The sequence below is a fragment of the Mus caroli genome, unplaced genomic scaffold (genome assembly GCF_978045245.1).
Source record: "Mus caroli unplaced genomic scaffold, Mus_caroli_1 scaffold_1, whole genome shotgun sequence".
Taxonomy (NCBI): Eukaryota; Metazoa; Chordata; class Mammalia; order Rodentia; family Muridae; genus Mus; species Mus caroli.
Genome location: NW_028227256.1, coordinates 189,652,484 through 189,675,266, shown reverse-complemented (window position 1 = coordinate 189,675,266; position 22,783 = coordinate 189,652,484). Strand labels below are relative to the sequence as shown.

Below are 22,783 nucleotides of genomic sequence, written 5' to 3'. Positions count from 1 at the left end.
AAGCCCCCTTCCTCCTGCCCTACCCCACAGGGTCCCCCTACCCGCTGTTCTTCCTGTCTAACCTGAACCCCAATGTCCCCTTTTCCAAAAAAGTGTTCACACACAACTATTTCCTAGCTCTTTTAACCAGCTTTATTTTGCTCCCCATTGCCTGACCCCACAAATCTAGTGCCAGGGACTTTGGGCTCTCCAGGGTAATGGGTTAATGTCAGGTTTTAACATGGTAGGCCCTCAATGACTGTCCACTGACAGTAAATGAATCAAGGTTAGTCTGAGATAGATATAGCCGCGTCTAGCTGGCTCCAGACTTCAAAGTGAAGTTTTATGGGTGATTGAGACTGCTGACTGCTCTCGTGGAAGGTCTTACACCTTTGGTTGTAGTTTCTAACTTCTTATAAGGACACTCAGCAGGGGCCTGGGAACAGGTGTTAGGCATCTCAGAACAGGGAGGCAGAGGCAGAGGGAAGAACCCTGGGACTTAGGAGACAGCAAGCTTGGCAAAACTGTTGTATTCTGTGCCAGGGAGAATCCTTATCAAAACTCAAGGTGGACGGTTCCTGAACAATGACACCTGAGGTTGTCCTCTAGGTGCTATGCTACCTGCACCTGCACACACACACGTGAATATGTACACACACACACACAAGTGAATATATACACATGTCACACACACAAGTGAATATATATACACATGTGCACACACACACAGAATACAAACATCACAGTGAAATTTCCACAAAATAGATTTATATTATATTGGAAAATTTATAAATAAGATGACTTGTTAATTATAAACAATTGTATCCAATTAAGTTTTTTCTAAAGTTCCAGAACATTTAAAACCTCATACTTAGGATTTTTTATATACACAGATTTTACTTTGTATTGCTATGTCAGTATCACTATAGACCAAAGGAGAAGGAAAAGGCAGGAAAACCACCGCACTGAGTTTCCAGTCTTTAACAGGACTTCCCTCCTGGCAGATTGTCAGGCCCTTCCTTCACAGAGAAGAGGCTCACCATATTTTAACATTCCAAGCTGCTACTGAAAGTCAAAGTTGCAAAAGATCCCAGGCATTGCAGCTAAGAGACCCCAGAAGCTGTCACCGTAAGTAATCCCTCCAACAGCTTCTACAGCTGCAAGTGCCAACAGCACAGTGTACAGAGAGCACTGGGAAAGCCAACCTTGGCAAGTTGCACACCCACGCACGTTATCATAGCCCCAGAAAGTAAAGGCACAGAAGTGTAAAATGCAAGGAGTCTATGTGCTTAGCCATGAGACGAATGGCATTACATGCTTGACCTCCCCTCTCAGCCAACAGGACTTTTTAGGGCAAATCAACTCCTTTCTGCTGAGGTCTTCAAGAAACCGTAGACAAACAGCAATCTGGCCCTCACACAGGTGAAGGCATACAGGGCCCTCAATAATGCACACTGCACACTGTTCTCTTCTGAAGCCATCTCAAGGGACTGTGGAGAGAACAAAGGAGACCTGCCTTTTCCCCAGTCACCTTAAATAGACCAACTTTCTGAAGACAGTTTGGGGACCACATGTGTGATTTAAAATATATACACTCTGAGGCATTTCCGACCGTTTGGCTTATACTTGTAGGTACAGACACACTTAACTAATGTCATCAACTGACCTAGAGGTCAGATACAGACAGACGGGGACAGGCCCAGCACACAGCAGGAGGGGGCTCTCAGGGCTCCCAGAGCCTCCTGTCCCCAGTGCCTGCCTAGGTTGCAGGTCAGCAGCGTGCTGAGGCCCATGGCACGCGCTTCCCTAAGGCAAATCCAATTCTTGGGTAAAAGCTTCAGCTCTTGCCCTTCCCTCCACTTCTAATGTGATGTTAATGGGCACAGTGAGCATCCTGGAACTGGAATGCTGGTGAGTGGCTTCTCAGCAGGCGGTCAGGCCAGAGGCTGGGTCTCTCCCTGTAACGTTACAACACCTCTGACATGCAACCCTGTGGGCCCTGCCATAGGCATCCCGTTAGCAGGGAAGTCACGTACTCGCCGAGGCCTCACTTGGAAACTGCAGTGAAGGCAGTATCTCTCAGCGTGTGAACCTCTCTGAGCCCTCCAGGTTAAATATTCTTTCCCTAACATTATTTTCTCCTAAGATCTATAGTATCTATAGTGCCCCATCTCATATTCCAAGTAGTAATCGCACACAGGATCAAAAGCCCAACCAACCAGCAAAGACAGCTTGCTTTGCACACAGGGACATTAGGAAGCAGACACATCCATCTTGCAGACCACAAGCAATGCCAGTGCCGAGCTCACCACACACAAAGGTTCGACACACAGAACCAGACACACAAAACGACAGCAGCTGAATACCAATCTCTAGTGGGTTGTCAGTATCAACACTGACCCAGCTCCATGCCTTGCAGGCCTAACGCATGCCCAGGATCTGCCTGCTCTTTAGCTGGTAGTTTTTTTCAATATCAGCCAGGGCTTGAGCCCGCAGCTGGGCAGCATGAAGCCTCTTCTTCAGGTCCCTGCACTTGGACTTGGCAAGATGGCTCTCAGAATTCTCACTCCTTGCAGTGTTCTCTTTGCTTTCCCCGTGGAAATGAACCTTCTTCTTCATGACTGAGGATGGAAGATCAAGTTCTTCACAAAGAAAAAGAAAAGGATCTGAGTTACCTGAGATCAACTACATCACACAGATCAAAGAGCTGACCTGCCCGCTGACTCCTGTGAGATGCTCTCTGGGACAAGTGACCAGGGACTCCTCGGATCTGAAGTTAAAGGCAGGAGGGCTGTGTGTGTGTGTGTGCCGGGCAGGAGGGACTCTCACTGGCTGTTACTATCACAGTACTGACATCAGTCACAGCTGATTAAAAAAGGACCGACCAGCATCCAGATTAAGTTCCCATGGTGGGTGGGTGGGTGCGCACATGCACGCGTGTATATTGCAGTAGTTGATTTTATAGTACATGATTTTACATTTATCCAGTAGTTATAATTCATGAAGTTTTAACTCAAATGCTGCTGCTTGTCCTCAGGAAGAACAGGGTGGTGGCTTAAATAATGGCCTCATAGGCACATATATTTGAATGCTCAGTCACCAGGCATTGGCACTGATTGAAAAGGAGGAAGAGGTATGGCCTTGCTGGAGGAAATCCCAGCAGATGGAGGTGTAGCTCTCAAGAGACTTCATCAGCACCGCCCCCGCCACCATGTTCCCCATCATGATGGTCATGGACTGAACCTCTGAAACTGTAAGCTCTCTCTCCAGATCAATGCTCTCTCTTGTAAGAATTGCCAGGGTCACGGTGCATCCTCATGGCAATAGAGCAGTGACTAAGACAAGCAGTGTGTGCTCTTAAATGACGAGCATCTCTCTAGCCAAGTGCCATCCCCTTTCTTTTGGATTGTCTTGAACTCACTGTCTAATAGGCTGGTCTCAAACTCACAGCAAATCAAGTGCTGGGATAACAGACTTATACCACCATGCCTGTTAAGCCACAGTTTCTACTATGACTGAGGTGTGACAGTTTTAAAATACCAGGAATTTTGCTTGAAAATATAGAGAAATATAGTTTTGGTCACATAACTGTCTTAGGGTTTCATTGCTGGGAAGAGACACTATGACAACGGTGACTCTTATAAAGGGCATTTAACTTGGGGCTGGCTTACAGGTGTAGAGATTTAGTCCATCATTATCATCATGGTGGGAGGTATGGCAGCAGGCAGGCAGGCATGGTACTGGAGGAGGAGCTGAGAGTTCTCCATCTTGACCATAGATAGCAAGGAGGGACTTTCTTCCACACTGGGCATAGGAGACTTCAAAATCCGCCCCCCACAGTGACACACTTCCTCCAACAAGGTCACACCTCCTGATAGTGCTACTCTCTATAGGCCAACATTCAAACACATGAGTCTATGGGGGGCTGTAGCTATTCAAACCACAATAGCCAAAGAACATAATACCCTGTGAAAAACTTGAAATGTATAGTTTTGAAAATGTTTCCGGGCTGTTGAGATGGCTCAGTGGGTAAGAGCACCCGACTGCTCTTCCGAAGGTCAGGAGTTCAAATCCCAGCAACCACATGGTGGCTCACAACCATCTGTAACGAGATCTGACTCCCTCTTCTGGAGTGTCTGAGAACAGCTATAGTGTACTTACATATAATAAATAAATAAATAAATAAATAAATCTTAAAAAATATATATATATAAAAAAAAAAAAGAAAATGTTTCCATTTCAAAACTTAAATATTTAAATATCATCCACAACTTTTGGTATGCTGAGTGAAGCTGAAATGAAATTGCCATTCCTTTCAGGTCTCTCGGCCAGGGACTCAGTCGCTGCACCAGCAGAGCCTCAGTCCACTCAGGAGCACAGATTCAATGACGTCACCCTGAGATCTGGGGCTCTAACCCACTCAGGGGCCACACTGTGGGGCACATCCTCATGTGAGGTGGAGCTGTGTCCAGCTCATGGGCATACCTGGGCCACCAGCCAGACATAGGAGCCTGTGCTCCTTCAGCAGACTGTAGTTCTTCATCAGGCTCTCGGCTCTGGCCAGTTTGTCCTCTGCAAGTCTCTCTCGAATACAAAGTTCACGTTCCTTCTCTTGGAAAAGAGGATGAAAAAGAAAACCAATGAGTAAGGAGCTCTGACCATAAACCTATCTACTGCAGCCTGGCCATCCTATCTCTCTCTCTCTCCCTGCCACCTGCAGGCTGGGAAGGTCCCTGCACTGCAGGGCTCTCAGCCTTCCCAATGCTGGGGTCCTTTAATACACTTCCTCATGCTGTGGTGACCCCAACCATAACATTATTTTTGTTGCTACTTTCTAACTATAACTTTGCTACTGTTACAAATCATAAGTATCTGAAATGCAGGATCTATTTTCATTGTTACAAATTGAACATAATTAAAGCTCAGTTATTAGTCACAAAAATATACGTAGTTACATATTGTGAAATATTTACTCCTAATTACAAATAAATGTAGTTTTGTCTTGAAGCATGGTGCTACATTTTGCAACAGTACTTAGTAAAAACAAACTTTAATGCAAAAGTTGAGGTTGGTGCTTTCTCACCAGATCAGAAATTCTCAGGGCAGCCTATGCAAGGGCACACATCTCTGCTCGGTGCCACTGCTGCTGGATCCTGCTGCTATCCCAACAGGACCAGACTGACGGTCTGCGAGTGCATCGAGAGCCCCACCACTGATGATTCAACTGCTGACTTCTTGACAGCACAAATGAGATTTGCTCCAAAAAACAATTGCTAAACAGGTCCACTGCCCCTGTACCCTAATAACCTTCGTTTTCCACTACCTCTGGTGGGTGGTGGGCTGGAGAAGGGAGTTTAAAGCACTTGAGAACCATTATTAAAAACAGGGTTAAAAAATTAAAGACTACAGCAGGTACAGCTGCAAACACTTGATCCAGAGATGTGTAGCTGGGGCACTGTGGAGAAGTCGGCTCTCACTGCAGTGCCGTTAACACAACTCCTCTTGTGCTGTCTCATGAAGAGCTTCAACTCTGAATGAACGGACTTCTGGCAAGTGCAAATGGGGCAGGCATCATGTAGACTTGGAAAATACAATGAAATGTCTTGTCAGCAAGCATGTGCAAGTGTTCTCACACAGAAACTATCTTTGTAATCCTTTTGTCTGGTTCAATGTCATGGTCCTCAAAAAAAAGCATATAAGGTAGGCAGCATGTAAATTTTATTTTCATCCTTTTTGGTTTTTTGCCAGAGCTGAGGTTTCACTTGGAATAATTGGATCCTTTCAGATAAGCTGAACGATGTTGTATTTGGTCCTTGCAGTCACAAACGTAACTCATTCAAGATGACAAAGATTACAGCCAAGTAAGTTACTGTCTGCAACTCACTTTCATTACTGAAAAGTGCTTAGAACTTAGCAGCCTTGCTATCTAAGAACATTTTGAGTTCATCGTGAAGCTCAAAAACTCATTTAAAACCCTTTTCCTCTGACAGCCATTTAATTTCCGTAAGACATGGTGGAGCTCTGTTTGGAGCACCTGACTATTTTAAGTGCTCACTGTTACAAAACTGTCAGAACTTACAATGCTTCTCATTATTTTTTGTTGTTGTTGGGATGGTTTTCTAATGGAATATTTCTAATGAAGTTTTATTTATATATATATTTGTTCAGGGGATATGTGATAGAGTTGTCATGGTGTTACCATGCCTGGGTGTATATGCATGTGTGTGTACCACCTGGAGATGGAGTGGAGACTCATGGGAAATAAGTGTTTTCTGTTGGTCTTAGGTAAGGGTCATCTGAGCCTCCCAAAGGGGTCACAACCCACAGACTGAGAATCACTGGTTTATAAAAGTTGTCAGGCTTGGTAACTCAAGCCGCTGGAGCAGGAGGATGGAAGGTCAACATGGGTAACTCAGAGAGATCCTGCCTTGAGAGAAAAATGCTGGGATGTAGCTCACTGGCATTCACAAGATCCTGGGTTCAATCCCCAGAACCCACAACTAAAAAGAAATAAAAGGCTCTTTCTAACAGCCTGTGAATATATGCTCTTCTGTTTAGACCCTGGCCCCATCTCCCCACTGCACCCGGCTGACTCCCTGGCTCGGGGCACCACTCACGCTCCAGGATGTCCTCCCGAGCTCTGAGTGCTTGCTCTCGTTCCTGCAGTTGCCTTTCCTTCAACTTGAGCTCACTCAGCACAGGGCTGGAGTCCGGCAGCTTCGAAGGCTCGCCTGAGCGCCGTCCTCTCCTCTCCAGATTTCTCCTTTGCTCTTCTGCAACCAAGTCTGCTATCAAAGGGCTCTCCAGAATTTCTTCCACCGAAGGTCGATGGTAGTCCTAGAGAAACAGTGTGGCTGGCAGATCAGATCCATCTTAAGAAAAGCAGCTACATTATTAGCAGGGTAAACAAGACAAAAGACAGTTCCTGCATCTAGAGATATCAGGTTAAACACCTGGAAAAACAAGTTCACTGGTCACAAGGTGCTGGATCTGCACCATGACGTGAGTTTGGCTGCCTGTTTCTCCCTTCTCTCTGGTTCTAAGGAGCTGGCTCAGGCGGGCACAACTCCTCCCTCCTCCATGCATACTGGGCATCACTGGGCATCACTGGGCTTCTCTGGGGAAGTGAGACCTGTTTCTCTAAATACCAAGGACACCCTCATGACCTTCAACCTTATCTGTTCCCCATCTCTGCCTCTGCATCCTCCATAAACCCACAGCTCCCAAATTCACTCTTTCCTCAGCTGACAAAGGCTACCCACCGGCTCGAAGACCATTTCAGGATCTTTTCATTTCCCTGCTGACCTTCCCTTCATAATCCATCATCCCTCACGGTGAGGGGAGAGGAACACAGCGCATCCCGGCTCCTTCCCTTCCCTTCCCACTACAGGGCTGAAATTGGCCTTTCCTCGGTCCTTCCATACCACTAACCATCCTTCACTGTAGCAGAAGATGGAAAGGACATCTGGAAGTGAGGCCCACGGTTGTCAAGGGGGCGTGTCTCCACACCTGTGGGCATCCGCCCACCTGTGCCAATAGGATTGTAGCCAGGGAAATCGATGCTTCTTTAGGACTCATTGGTCTTTACACAGAATACACCTCTCGGTCTCTGTCTGTCATGTCATGTCTGTCACATGGTGCCTTGCAACCATTACCTTTAAATTCAGCATCCGAGTGATGAGGTCATTCAAGCCATCAGAGTAGCGGTAGGGGATACGCCTGAACCTCCCTTCCCTGATTTTCCCAGCTAACTCTTTTTGGTTGAAAGCTGTAAACGGAGGCCTAGGATTTAAAAAAGAAAAAGGAGGGATGAGAAGGGAGAAGTTATAAAAATGTCAGATGAACACAAAGGACAGGAATAAATGGGTGACTGGCCTCTGTCCCACATTCTACTTCCTCATCTGGGACTCTTCCCTGGCTACAGTTAGCGGTGTGGTTAGCAGCATCACCCACCGTACTGTGGCAAGGCGGTGCTGCTGTATTTTAGGGTTAAACAGCTCTGACTCAGGGTGTGTCCATATGCTCTGGACATTCTGCAGCAGCGAGGCTTCTGCCTGCTAGATCTGGAAGGACAGCCCAAACTGTCTCCAGTGTGATGGAATGCCTTTCCTCCATCCCTGTCCAACTGTGGTTCTGGGGAATGGCTTAGAATCGCAGGAGGAAAGTGTCAAACTCAGAGCCCGTCCTGTTCTCCCAGCCCCAAACCTTCCCCAGGACCCTGACGCATCTGCTTTGTTGGCCTGGTCTATAAACTACTCTCCCACTGCAAACACAGATCCCTGAACAAAAAAGCAGGACCCAGCCCCACATGTTCCATTCTAAATTTATACAAGTAGGGTGTTTGGTTGTTGCTATTGTAACAGGACCCAGAGTGTTCGCCTGAAGCAGGCCTGTCTCCACACACTCACATGAGTGCACACAGCTCATACAGCAGGCAGCCCAGCGACCAGATGTCCGACTTCTCGTTGTAGGATAAGCAGCTCATCTGCTCCTAAAGGAGAAGGTAAGAAAGTACCAAGGAAGTGAGAGCTTGCTTTGTTTCAACCTGAGGGCTGGAATGCAGCCTGGTCAGCAGAGGGCCTGCCTAGCAGGCACAAAGCCCAGGGCTGGATCTCAAACACAAAGTAACCATGGCTCACACTTGTCATCTCAGCACTTGGGAGGTAGAGCATGAGGACCAGAAAACAATGGCGGGCTAGGGCTAGAGACACATCTCAGCAGCCAAGGCGGTCCTCCTGCAGAGGGCCCAGGCTTCTCTCCCAGCACCCACACAGCCACTCATTACAGTCTATAACTCCAGCTCCAGGGGATCCAATGTCCTGTGCTCTCCCAGGCACTGAATACACATGGTGTACATACATTCAGGAAAAATACTTATATACATAAAATAAAAATACATAATATCTTCTTTAAAAAAATCCACAGTTGTTCTCAGCTATACAAGTTCTAGGAAGCTTGGGTACATGAGTTACTATCAATAGAGGATTCTTTACTGGTTCACAGAGATTTCTAGAACTTTCCAGATAAATAATCAGACTAATAGAACTGGTGACAGTATAAAACTTTGTGAACTTGTGACTATTTTCAGAGCAGGGCGGTTTTTCCATGGTGTCATGTTGCACACAGAAAGCTTGAGTACAAAGGAAATCACCCAGATGTTGACCCCTGCTCGGCCTTTCGTGCCTTCTTCCCCACTGCCCTCCACTGCCCTCCACTGCCGTAGCGCCTGAATGGGCTCAGTTTCCCCGAGACATCAGCTGGGAGAAGGAGGGAGAGTGTTAGATACTGCTGAGCTTTATAAGAGTGGACGGAGGGTGTGTGTGTGTGTGTGTGTGTGTGTGTGTGTGTGTGCGTGCGTGCGTGTGCTGCCCCTTACAGACTTGAGGCTGGTTGGTATTTACTTGTGCTTTGCTTTTTGTTTTTTGAGACAGGATCTCACTATGCAGATCAGACTGGGATAAAAAGCAGGCCCTGACCTTGACATCTAATGACAGATTAAAAACCTGTCATGTTTTTGCCCTAACAGTAATCTAATAATCAGAAGTGAGGACTAATTCATACAAGGCTATGCACCTAGGGTGCCTTATGATAGTGAGACATTTGGGAACAGCCTGTAAATGCAGAAGAGCAGCAAGGACAGGACATGCAGAAATCAACACGAAACACGGAGGCCTCTGTGAGAAGGCCCGAGCCTCACCAAACTTTCAGTTACTGTAGTGCTAAATCTGTCCACCTAACAGCATCTAAGATCACCTAGGCCCAAGTCTCTATGTATATCACTAAGGGAATCTAGACTTAGCTCAGCTGGGGAGACCCACCCTAAATGTGGAGGCACCATTCCCTGGGCCTGGGCCCTAAACTCATGAGCAGCAGCAAGTACCTGAGCAAGTACCTCTCAGTTGCCTGCTGAGACAGCGTGACCAGCCGTGCTTTAACTTTGGGTCCAGGACTCCGTATGTTAAAAAATAAAATAAAATAAACACTCCCAGGGAGTCTGAGGTCACCACTTTAGGACTGACATCTTCGGAAATATTGTTGCCTTTAAACACTATTCCCAGCTGGGCAGTGGTGGCTCACACCTTTAATCCCAGCACTCGGGAGGCAGAGGCAGGCGGATTTCTGAGTTCGAGGCCAGCCTGGTCTACAGAGTGAGTTCCAGGACAGCCAGGGCTACACAGAGAAACCCTGTCTTGAAAAAACAACAACAAAAACAAACACTATTCCCCTTGAAAACATTGTTGCCTTAAACATTATTTGTAACCCTATAATTTAGCATTTTGTGGTTATTGAAGAACAAAACAAAAGCTGAGCAACATGGTGCACACCTCTAATCCCAGCAGCGGCAGGCAGATCTCTGTGAATTCCAGGCTAGCCAGAACTACACAGAGAAACCCTGGGGAATGGGGACCACTGAAGATGGCTTAGTGGTTAACAGCGCTTGTTGCTGTTACAGAAGACCTGGATATGGTTTCCAGTCTCTACGTGACAGCTCAATCCATCCTAACTCTAGCTCCAAAGAATCCAATGCTGTCTTCTGACCACCCTGGGCATTTGGCACACAGGTGGCACACTTACATACATGTAGACAAAACACCCATACACACAAATAAGTCTTTAGTTTTCTTTTTCTTTTGAAAGCTCTAGTTGAATACAGAGAACTGTTTGCCAGGAAGTCTCTTTGAAAACAAATCTAGAAGGGGTCAGCGGTTAAGCACCTGCTGCTCTTCCAGGGGTCCTGAGTTCAAGTTTCAGCATCTGGTCACAGTTGCCTGGAACCCTGAGCGTGAGTGTGTGAGATAGGGTAAGTCCACTCCCTCTTCTGGCCTCACCACACACATAGCACTCACTCACAAGACACATATACTATATATACATAAATAATAAACATTTTAAAATACATATTACATATAAAAGACTTTGGGCTGTACTCAGGGGCATAGTGCTTACCTCAAATGCCTGGGGGCCTAGGTTCAATCCTCAACATTAGGGAAACAAAGTCAAACTCAAACTTAAATTGTATTGTGAATTCTGAGCTACTGGATTTATTAGCAACCCAAGCCTCAGTTCTTTGCATCTGAATGCTTCACCTAAGATATTAAAAAGTTGAATTCTAGGCCAGGTGTGGTAGCTCACACCTTTAATCCCGGCACTTGGGAGGCAGAGGCAGGAGGATCACTTTGAGTTCAAGGACAGCCTGATCTACAAAGTGAGTTCCAGGACAGCCAGGGCTACACAGAGAAACCCTGTCTCAGGGGGGAAAAAAAAGTTGAATTCTGAAATACTCACAGGAGACATGTAATAGGGCGTGCCAACAAATGTTTTTGCAAAACTCGTGTCGTGATTTAATATTCTAGCTAGTCCAAAGTCCCCCAGCTTGACATTGTGTTTGCTGTCCAGGAAGACATTGGCTGGCTTCAGGTCCCGGTGAAGCACAGTGTGGCCACCATCGCTCCTTCTGTGACACTCTTTCAGGGCCAGCGTCAACTGAGTCATCACTCGAAGGACAAACTCTTCCTCCAAGTACTGTCTGGAGAAAAAGCACATTTCACGATCCTGAATAAAAGCCATCTTCAATCTGGGGCAAGTCATTCAGAGTGTACAAACATGGAAGTCAATTATTATTAGATACGACCTGGGGGGCTCTTTCACCTTACCTATCCTTGGTCCCCTTTGAAATGACACTAGCCAGGTCCCCTCCCTCACAGTATTCCATTACGATGTACAGGGTTGTGTTGGTTCGGTCGATAATGCGATCATAGTAACGGACGATGTTTGGATGTTTCAGCTCCCGAAGCAAGTTCACTTCAGACACAAGCATTTGCTTCTCCACCTCCGTCATGGCGCCATAGTCAAGCTCTTTCCACACCAGGATCTGAAACACAACATTTCCAAGGTGTGAGACAAAGGGTGAAATTTCCAAAGTTGAAAAACAAAACACTAACAACTCAATGGGTGTGTCAGTGAGGGAGTCTTGACCGGGTTCATTTGAGTCCCGGACAGCGTGGGGCGCGGCGGCGAAGCAGGTCACGTGAGCTCGTCTTTCTGCTCGCCGCGGATTCGCGCCTCCACCGGTTCCCAGCCGCGGCTGCCCGCTCCACGAGCCCGCCCCTCTTTAGGAGGCTACAGCCCGGTCCTTCACGAGAGTTCAGGTGGCCGCCCTGCCCCTCCCCAGCGTGGGCGACGCTTGCTTCTCCCTAAGCCCGCCGTGGAAGGGCTGCCCGGCGCCTCACCTTGCCGTCGCTCTTCCTGCGAATCTTCTGACAGCGGCCGTAGGAGCCGGTGCCGATGCTGTGCAGCACCTCGTAGTCCTCCACCCGGGACGGCATGGCGAGCGGCTACCCTGGCAACCACACCACCGCGCCGCTCGGAGCCCAGGCTCGCCCGCTGCAGGCCAACCGCGCCGACCCCCGAGCCCCTCGTCTGCCTGCCTGAGTCGACGAGCAACCGGCCACCGGGTCAACCGTCGCGGGCTTCGGCCTCGCATTCTATTGGTCCACAGCGAAGGTGCATCTCAACTCTGATTGGCTGAGAAAACACAACACTGCTAGGCATCCTGGGAAAATGCGTGTCGCTAGGCAACCGCGTCGGCGTTGGTGTCTGCGTCTAGCTGCTCTACGGAGTACGAGCCGCGCCGAAAACCCCTGGGACCTGGGATCGCAAAGCCTGTTGGGGCCTCGGTCATTCCATTCCTCGGCTGAAGTCGCTATGGTAACGGAGGTCGGAGGATCTGGACTGGAGACACTGGCCTTTTGACCTTTCCACTTTGACCCCACCCGGTTCTGACTCCTCTGCACTCGGGTCCTGAACATAAACCCTTGTGTGTTGAGGATTTGAGGATTTGGTGACCCTGAGGGATGCGGTGAGTGCACCGAGCACTTTATAGTCCTCACACCTAGAGAGCCAGAATCCCTGTTCCAGCCGGGCGTGGTTGCGCACGCAGGCAGATCTCTGTGAGCTTGAGGACATTCAGAGCTTTGTAGAGGGTCCCTGCCTTACCCCCACCCGCGAGAAAGACACCCCACGCCCAGAGAGAGAGAGAGAGAGAGAGAGACAGAGAGAGAGAAACTAGGCCCAACTGCCCAGAAGAGAACTGATTAAAAAATAATAACTGATTATTAATAATAATATATTATTAAAAAATAATATAACTGATTAAAAATAATAAAGGATATTCATAGTGATAACGCAGAGTTGACATGTGTTTTCTGAGCACAGTTAGCATAGTCTAGATCTCTGAATATTAAACTGAGAGACCTGTTGAACATAGAAACTAATCCAAAGCTTAGGGATTGAGTATGGAAGCATTCAGAACAGAGTAGTCACCGCACTGCCAAATTGTACTTCTAAGACATCTACCAAAAAAGTGTGTTAGTTAAAAAAAAAAAAAGGTGTTCCCTAATAGCCAATCCGGGGAGCTGCGTGCAGTTTGCTGACTTCAGCTCACATAGCCAGTGAAGTGGCCCCGCTTTGACTTGGGGAAGGTGAGCTAAATAAAGGCTTCCATCCAGAGCAGGTGGGGGGTAATGTGCATTACCAGAAAGCTAATAATCTGCTGCATAAATGGGTCATTGTTCTTAAAATATCTGTTCGTGGTGTGATTGAAAAAGAACCCAATGTCCTATTAATAAGAATTAGAAGCCTCCTTATGTTAAAAATAAAGAATGTATTCCGTGCGCTGAATTTAGTATAAGCTAATTGGAATTGCCAGCCAGGAGAACTTTTAAATTAGCATTCAAGGACATTGTCGTACCTCAAAGGAGTAGGATTAATTTAGATCTCAGAAATTACATAAGGAGCTACAAATGCCTGAGGTCATTTATATGGTGCGTGTGTGTGTCATATGTGATGTGTGTGCTATGTTTGTGTGTGTGTTGTTTATGATGTGTAGAGTGTTGTATGTGATATGTGTAGCATGTTGTGTGTGTGGTGTGTTTGTGATATGTGGTGTATAGGCGTGTGGTGTGTATGTGATGGGTGTACTGATGCCTGTGTTGAGTTCGTTGACGAGCCTGCTTCACACCCAACCCTTCATCTTCTTTCTAGACAAAGAGCTCTTACTCTTCGCTCCAAACACAACACACTTTCTCAGCTTCTCAAAACTGACTTGGTACTTGTCCTTCCAGTTGTGAGAAGTTCCACTTGCATCCCTACCTCGTGCCTTACCACTCCTTGGTTACTGTTGATTGACAGGATGTAGAATCTCCTAGGGGGTCAAGCCTTTGGGTACACTTGTAGAGACAGTGTAGATTAGGTCAGCCTCTGAAGCATGCCTGTGAGGGCTTATGTTAAATTAATCGAATGGAGAAGACACACCCTAAAAGTGGGCAACAATGTTCTTTGGTCCTTGCTTAGTTTCTTTTCTGTTGCTGCGAAGAAACACTATGGCCAAGCCAACTTACAAAAGAAAGCATTTAAATTGGGGTCTTAGAGGTTCAGAGAGTGAGTCCTTTATTATCATCATGCCAGGAAACATGGTGGCAGGCAGGCACGATAGCACTGGAACCGTAGCTGAGAGCTTCCAGGTTGAGATGTGAACCACAGAGCACAGAGAGAGGGGAGAGAGAGGGAGGGTCTTCCTGGCATGGGCTCTTAAACCCCAAAGCCCATCCTTAGTGGCACACCTCCAACAAGGCTACACTTCCCAGAACAGACCAAGTAGGGACCAAGCATTCAAATGTATGAGCCTCTAGGGACTATTCTCATGCAAACCACCAGTCTAGGACTACATAAAACAGAGAAGGCTAGGCAAGCACACACATTTGTTTATCTCTTCCTGTTTCCTGACTGCAGGTGCAGGGTGACCAGAAGCATCGAGTTTCTTTTTTTTTTTTTTTTTTTTTGGTTTTGTTTTGTTTTGTTTTGTTTTGTTTTCACGACAGGGTTTCTCTGTATAGCCCTGGCTGTCCTGGAACTCACTCTGTAGACCAGGCTGTCCTCGGACTCCGAGATACGCCTGCTTGTGGCATGCAACACCATGCCAGGCTGTAAAGTCTCTGCTTTCCAAGGCTGATGAACTGTGAACCAGTTGAACCCACCTCTTCCTGAGCTGCTTCTGCCCAGGATTTTACTCAAGGCAACAGCTTGCTCCCTCTATTATGTTTATCCAGAGGACACAACTTGTCCTGCAAGGTGGAATTCCAACCTTGTCACCTCTGCTCTGAGGGGCCTCAGCCAAGATGTTCAGAGAACAGTGTAAATCAATTCTGTTGTGATATCTGTGATTGTTTTCTGGCTGAACCTCAAACTGCTTGTGGCCAGTGTAAGTCCTGGAATAGAGGAGGCAGAAAAAAAAAAAAAAGCTTTGTTAAATAAAGGTGCAGTAAGGCCTGTTATTAAGACTTACACAGAGATTCCTAATGATCCCTGAAGTATTCAGCCATGTCAGCTCCATCTTGGAGCAGCTGTCCTGGGAGTATGGAGAGAGGCCCTAGGTGAGAGTGTTCAGCCACAATGACCACCATAATAAAAAAGGCGAGGGAGGATTTGCAGGACAAATCAGTAATTTCCAAAGTGGCAAAGGGTTGGCTTTGGGGGTTGCTCTCAGCAGTGTAGAGTTCATCCAACAAGCACAAGGCCCTGCGTTCAGTCCTCAGTATGGGGTCATCGGGTGGGGATGGGAGGTGGGGCAGGAATCAACAGAGAACGGAGAGATGCGCCTACCCTGCTCTGGGCAGCCATCTGGCTCCTGCAGGACCTGGCTCACACTATTCCTGCCCAATCTGCTTCTGCTGTCAGTCCCCATTAACAGTGTGTGCCATCTCAAGTGAGGGACCTTTTGCACTGTGCCCTGGGCCCACAGTGCACTCCTGGGCAAGCTCCTGGCTTTGCTACTTTTTTGTCTTCCTTCTCTTAGCTAAAGGCTAGCATCCATTAGCTCTGTTCACTAAAGAATCTCCAGGCTCGCCTCCGGGAGCTTCTGTGTACTGACACAAGCTGCCCACTAGAGGGCGGTACACCACTGCGTAATAAGGAGCAGCTCTGCACCACCCGCAGACTCCAAGACTGGCTTGGGAGGATGTCGGGTCAGACATTTTGTGAGTGAGTCATCTTGAGGATTACTTGGGGCGGTTTGAAATCTGGGTTTATGACAATGTTTTAAAGTTATTAGTAAAGATTTCTACAAAGAAAAAATAAAGGGAAAGGTTCTTTGTAAGAATCGGACGACATCATGACACACTGTCTCAAAAATTTAGAGTAGGTGCTCAGCTTACCTTTCCTAGATCAGTGCAGCTCCCACCCCTCATCAAAGAGGCCTCTCTTCACAGCAAATGGAGCCCATCACGGAAAACCACAACTGGACACAATGCAGAAATCAACAGGTCATGGGGAGCCCAGCCCCAGGGAATACACGTACACACAGCACCTTTGTCTATGGTTCAGGAAAAGCAAACGAATAGGGAGCAGAAAGATCTGTGGAGCCAGAGGACCAAGGCATCCACTGTGAACAGCCACTCTAGAAATGGCTGCATAAGGAGGAAAAGTCAGGACAATGTCATATCAGACAAGTTGGCATGGAATAGGGAAAGATTGTCAGGGTTTTTCCTCTAGACAAAGAATGAAGGCAACTCACAACTGCCAGGAGGAGAGGTAGCCCCTCCCAGGGATTGTTTGTCTAATGCCAAGTGGTTGTCCTTGGAACTGTACACACACACACAGACAGCAGATTCATTTATATGTATCTGTGCATGCACACACACATATATGTGTGTGTAACAATAATTAAAAAAAAAAAAAAGTCTACCAATTGAAAAGGGGGAAGGAAGGGAGTCCAGGGAGGGGGAAGCCATGGGATTCTATTTCAATTCCAAACATTAAAAAAAAAAAAAAACTGTAAAAGGGCTGGTGAGATGGTTCAGTGGTTAAGAGCACCGACTGTTCTTCAGAGGTCATGAGTTCAATTCCCAGCAGCCACATGGTGGCTTACAACCATCCATAATGAGAAATAAATAAAGAACCTATAGGCTGGAGCAAGCAGGGCCAGAGCAAGAGGGAGAATGGGAAGAGGAAAGAAAAAAAAAAAAAAACCTGTGTAATGCACAGTATATGCTCAGTAAATAACCCGAAGAAAAGAGTGCTGGAGAGATACACTGATAGTGGCAGGGACTCTGTGGATGCTGCCAACAGCACAGACTGCAGCCTGGGGCAGATGGCAGGCAGCTATGGAAGAACAAAGATGAGAACTGGGCTGGGAACCCTGTGTGTGGTCAGAGCACCACAATGTTTCAAACAGGGAGAGTTTCAGACTTGTACTGTTGCAACCCCCAAATTATGGATACTAGAGAGACTTCAGTGTTGCTGTGTGCAGACAGTTTGCACACAGCAAACTGTGTTGTGTTCCCTCCAACCCCTCTGCCAGAAGCTCCCGTCATTTTTCCAGCCTGCTGCAAGCATGATACACAGACAGCTGGTTTCTGTGCTACATCCTCCTGCAGCAGCCTGGGGCTGGCTCCCTCCCCCTCCCCTAGAGTTAGAATGGTGCACCTCTGTCTCCAAAAACCAACACCCAACACTCCTCCTGATAACTTTCCAGGTGCCTGTCCTTGAGACCTTATAGAAATAACAAGCTCAAGGGAGACCGTGGAAAAAGTCCTTGAACAGACACCCATTACCCCTCCTCCTCCCGCTTCAGTACTATTCCACCCTCTACTCCCCTGTTCTGTGAATATTCACACTGTACCTATACTGTATATAAATCCAATGTTTTCTGGACTCAGGGTCGCTTGCCAGCGTTCACGCAGTGCGTGCTAGGTGGGCGAACCGAGTTCAAACTTGAAAATACAAGACTCTTTTGCGAGTTGCAGTGGACTTTGCAATTCTTGGGCTCGTCTGTGTTTCCCGTGAACTCGGGGCACAACAGTACACAAGAATACAAATTGAGGAAAAACAATTTTCTGTTTAACACATGGATAAACTTAGACTTTTCAACAAATCATGCATGTTTTTATATTATTTATAGTACTATAACTTTAAAAAATATTTTTACAAATTGTGTGTGTGTATGTGTGTGCGCGCGCGCCTGCACATGTTTGGGGGTGCCCTTTGAGGCCAGAAGAGGGTGTCAGATCCCCTGAAGCTGGGGTTACAGTCAGCTGTGACCACTCAACGTTGGTGCTAGGAACCACACCCTGATCCTCTGCAAGAGCAGCAAACACTCTTAGCTACTGAGCCACTTCTCCAGGCCCTGTCTCTAAGTATTAATCATATCAATTGGATAAGAACATTAAAGCTAATCACAGATGACAGGGGCTGCTATGGTCTGAGTATTGCGTCTCTCCACCCCAAATTCACACGCTACATGCTAAAGCCTGCCCCCCACCCCCCAGGTGAAGGTGCAGGGCTGGGCCTTAGGAGAATTAGATCTCAAGGGCTGTGCCCTGTGGTTGGCTTTGTTCTCCTAGGGCATGAAGGGCTTGGCCTCTTGCACCCTGTGAGGACACGTTAAGGTCATCAAGGAGGGCAGTCCTTGAGTGTTTCTGCCAGCATCAGATTTCTCAGCCCTGTAACAGCGAGGAATAAATGCATGAATCACCCGGTACCAGGCGTCTTGTTCTAGCAGCCCAGACCGTAGGCTGCAGCTAATGTGTTTGCAGGAATGTCCGGAGCTTTCAGAAGGCGGCATTGTGAAATCGCAGGAACGGGGACTGCAATCCTGGGAATTAGGAGCTGTGTGGCCCAACCCATCTCTGGGCTCTGCAAAAATAAAGGCTTTAATCTGGAAGACCTTAAATGACCCTTCCAGCTTTAAATGCTATGAGCTTTCTGCGCTTGTATTTCCACAGCTGCCACAGGGTCAGAGCACAGGGCGGCTGTGCCCCCTCTCTAGTTTGTTTTGATTTGTTTAGCTGGCATGGTGGCACACACCTTTAATCCTAGCAGAGGCAATTGGATCTCTGTAGGTTTGAAGCCAGCCTGGTCTACATATCGAGTTTCAGGACAGCCAGAGCTACATAGAGAGACCCTGTCTCACAAACAAACAAAAATTGTCTTTGTTGGTTTGTATGTGGGTGTTTTGTCTGCGTGTGTGTGTGTGTGTGTGTGTGTGCTTGGCTCCTTTGAAACGAGTTGTGAACCACCAAGTGGGTGCTGGGAATTGAACCTGGGCACTCTAGAAAAACAGCCCCTGTTTTCTTTTCTTCATTCCTGACTGTAACCTTCAGTACTCTGGGGCTACGGATCAGTGACAGTTGCTGGAGAAAGAAAGGGAGAAGGCAGCATTGACCTAGAAGGGGCTCCAGTGGGAAGGTGACATGCGACTAACCCATTTCCTCTATGCAGTGTGGCAGTGTGGCTCTAAGTCCCAGGCTGGCTCCTCAGCTCTGAGGCCAGGTACTAGATGGGTGTTCCTCCTTGGCACAGAAGCTGTTTGAATCAGTGAAACAAGAGTCCAGATGATGTTAAATACTGATACGCAGGTGGCAACAGGCAGGAGCAAGCTATCCCAGATGAGGGTCAGGAAGAAGAAAGCAGCTTTCTGTGCTGTGAGCTTTTGAGTGGAGAGAATCTGAACAAAATCCAGCAACAAACCAACCAATTTCCCTGTTATCAGTGATGCCAGAGGCCGGGCATGTGTGCCCTGAGAGGACCTCACTGTCATTGCTGGGCAGTGTGGGCCCTGGGGTTCTGAGCTCCTTCTCCAAGCCTCAGACCGCAGCCCACCTTTGCTCCACAGCTGGGAGAGACAGAAAACAGTACCTCGCACTCTGTGGGGCTTGGCTGCCCTGCAAGCATCTCTTAGGGTGAGCATCCCTAGCCGCTCTGGCTTCTGCTAAGCTTGAGTTTGGTGGACTCTTGAGCCTGGACTGTCAACCTCAGCTCAACAAAACCTGAAAAAAGAGGCCAGTCACGGAACTCTTTCCCCACTGAGACAGGTGTCAGTACTTCCCCAATGCCAGTGTCTGTTGGGTGGGCATTTTCTCCTCCCCTAGCCTTCCACTTCCTCTTCTCTCCCCACTGCTCTCTCATCTCCCCACCCACCACTCTCAGCTTGGTCTGTGTTGGCCAGAGGCTTCGGTGGGGTGCTAGAGAGAAAGGAGACTTCTCTACCAGCCTCAAGACCTGCTCTTTCCTTCACGGTCACCAGGACTCACTGCTGGCCTCAAGCAAGAAGGGTGCTTGCCCTTTCCTCTCTTCTAAGAAAGGTGTAGAGCTGGGCATGGTGGCGCACACCTTTAATCCCAGCACTTGGGAGGCAGAGGCAGGAGGATTTCTGAGTTTGAGGCCAGCCTGGTCTACAAAGTGAGTTCCAGGACAGCCAGGGCTACAGAGAAACCCTGTCTCGAAAAACCAAAACAGAAAAAAAAATTTTTTTAAAAAAGAAGAAGAAAAGAAAAGGTAGCTGGATCTCTCTCTCTCTCTCTCTCTCTCTCTCTCTCTCTCTCTCTCTCTCTCTCTCTCTCTCTCTCTCTCTCTAGCTCACAGCTCAAACCCAAAGCACAATGAAGCCAGAAATGATGACTCCGAGTAACTGGCAAAGAGGGCTATCTGCGGCACTAAGTGCTCAGTGCCACTCTTCAAAAGCACATGTAAAACTTGTGATATAGTCTTCTTATGGAGCCCGGGCTGGCCTTGAACTCACGATGTAGTTCAAGACGGCTTCCTCCTCCTCCCGCCTCAGTCTTCCAGGTTGGGGACGACAAATGTGTAACAGCACAGCAGGCTAGAAACATATTTTTAGAGGCCTGGAGAGATTCCTCAGCAGTTAGAAGAGGCTGCAGATGAGCCTGTGTGCGTGCAGGGGAAGGGATGCAGGTGAGGACCAGGGTCGTTTGGAGAAGCTATAACCTCATAGCCCATTTCAGCATGGCTCTTTACCACTGAAAAGGGAAGTCAAACAAAAACCAAACTGATGGACCATAGTGGGCCCCACCCAGCAGGAAGCCCCTCAGGACTGGCCTCAAGAAATGGAAACCACCTATGTCCTCATCACAGCTTTCCTATAAATGTAAAACTCCTCAGAAACAAAGCATGCAGGGTGCTCGCCCTGTGGCTCTGTGGAGAAAGCCCTTGCCTCCCAAGCCTGGGACAGATGCAAAGGTGGAGAAAGAGAACTGAACTCCACAGAATTACCCTGTAAATGCCACACAGGCATTGGCATGAATGGGGCCCTGATTTCAGTGCTGAGCACCCAAATTAAACAGACACATGAATGGGGTAGGGGAAGTGGAGGGAGTCTACCCACAATCTCCATGTAGACTGTGAGCTGAAGATCACATGGCTCTCTAACACATCATTTTACGTAGGGGTTGTCATCCTGGGAGCCTTCGCTGGCTGGCAATGTGTTTGTAACAGCTAGTTCCCATACAGGAAGGCCTGAGGGGCTCCTGACAGGCCCCTTCCTCCCACAGGCCGAGCTAGAACAGAATGTGGTGCTCCCTGGCCTGGCCCAGATTCAACATCTCCAACAAGGATAACAAGCAGGTGAAACCAGACTGCTCAGAAGGGGAAGAGGCTGGGGTGGCACTCAGCTTACCCAGGCCGAAATTTCTAAGAAAAAGATGAAGGCACCTGTATTTCCATCTGGTTTATAGATCAAAAGCTTTCCTGACTCCACCCTCAAGGCTATGGTTTATTACAGCACCTTGGGATCTTATGTACTTGGGAAACCCATGTGCTTCAAGTTCTCAGAATCAAACCATAGCTGGCCAGAGTATGGCTGTACCCCAGAGAGTGTGACATTTCTGATGTGATGTGCCCTTGTGGTGCGACTGGAAAGATTGCCCAAGCTGTTGGGCTCATGCTCATAGCACATGCAAGGTGGAGACAGGACAAAACCCATCTCAGGACAAGGGTCCCTTGGTGAGGCACTTAGATCATGCATGGCACTGTGTAACATTCTCTACAGGCCACCTGGGCAGGAAGGCCATGGAAACCTACGTGCTAGCCCCAAATAATTGCCAAGGAAATAAAGTGGCTGAAAAGCCCCGGGGAGATGGCTCAGTGATAGAGCACCTCTCTGACTTGGGTGAGGTCTGGCTTCCATTCCCAGCCTTGCAAGGAAAGAAAGTGAAGGGGAGCAGAAAGGAGAAGGAGCCTACAAGCAATAGACGTAGGTTTGTAATATAAATATTTGACCCACGGTACACAGAGGCTGACTGTAATGGTCTGACTGTCAAAGCCTGCTCCTGTGGGAAGCCTTCCCCACACCCTGTCTTCAGACTGTTCTCTGATTCCCTTTCTTCCCATCCAATTCACAGCTCACCAATTAAAACCCCACCTCAGTCAACCATAAACTTAGTCCACGGGGCCCTTGGTGCTTTGAAAGCACATCCCCACGAACTCGCTCCGAGTGCCTGGGCACCATGAGCACGTGTCCGCAGTCTTGGTGTAGCTGCCCTGAGTGCATCCAAGTGCTTCTCCAGACCCGGAGAGCGAAACAGTCTGCTTCATGAGCACCTTTGACGCTTTTCCAGAAATCTGTTTCAAGATTTCACCTTGCCAGGTGACATGGCTATGCACAGTGACCAAGCAGCCTGCTTCCCCTGGGACTGCCCCACATTGCACACTAGAAGTTTGCATTCCAGGAAAGCCCTGAGGTCCAGAGGAAAGAGACGCTCTGCGGTATAAGCTCCCGACCCTGTCGCAGGGTCAGTGACTTGTGCGGGCCCTCCCATGCAGTCCTGGGCGGGCAGATGAAGAGGAAGGCTGACAGTCACGCCTGCCTACCTCTGCCCTTTCTGGGACTCATATATTTTGTCCCCTCTGAAAAGCTGCAATGATCTCTAAGTATAAAGTATATTCAGAGCGGGGAGATTTAATCTGTGTTCGCTGGGGCAGAGATTGTTTAGGTGATAACCAAGATTTAGTG

At 47.9% G+C, this 22,783-nt stretch overlaps 1 protein-coding gene across 1 annotated transcript; it reads right to left on the bottom strand.

The window, feature by feature from the left end:
- Window positions 1–740: 740 nt before the first annotated feature.
- On the bottom strand, window positions 741–12,609 carry Nek2 (NIMA related kinase 2). Its single transcript, XM_021172469.2, has 8 exons — window positions 12,210–12,609; window positions 11,634–11,851; window positions 11,266–11,506; window positions 8,388–8,470; window positions 7,635–7,761; window positions 6,597–6,816; window positions 4,465–4,590; window positions 741–2,621 (listed from the first exon to the last, which is right to left on the bottom strand). Exons 1-8 carry the CDS (start codon window positions 12,303–12,305, stop codon window positions 2,401–2,403), a joined length of 1,332 nt encoding a protein of 443 aa, XP_021028128.1. The 5' UTR covers window positions 12,306–12,609; the 3' UTR covers window positions 741–2,400.
- Window positions 12,610–22,783: the final 10,174 nt, after the last annotated feature.

Coding starts and splice junctions, on each gene's coding strand:
- Nek2 (XM_021172469.2), bottom strand. CDS start 12,305: ATGCCGTCCCGGGTGGAGGACTACGAGGTGCTGCACAGCATCGGCACC. Junction 8,471..11,265: donor CGCCCTATTACATGTCTCCT/GTGAGTATTTCA, acceptor CTTCTCCTTTAG/GAGCAGATGAGCTGCTTATC. Junction 6,817..7,634: donor CTCGGATGCTGAATTTAAAG/GTAATGGTTGCA, acceptor CTGTTTCTCTAG/GACTACCATCGACCTTCGGT.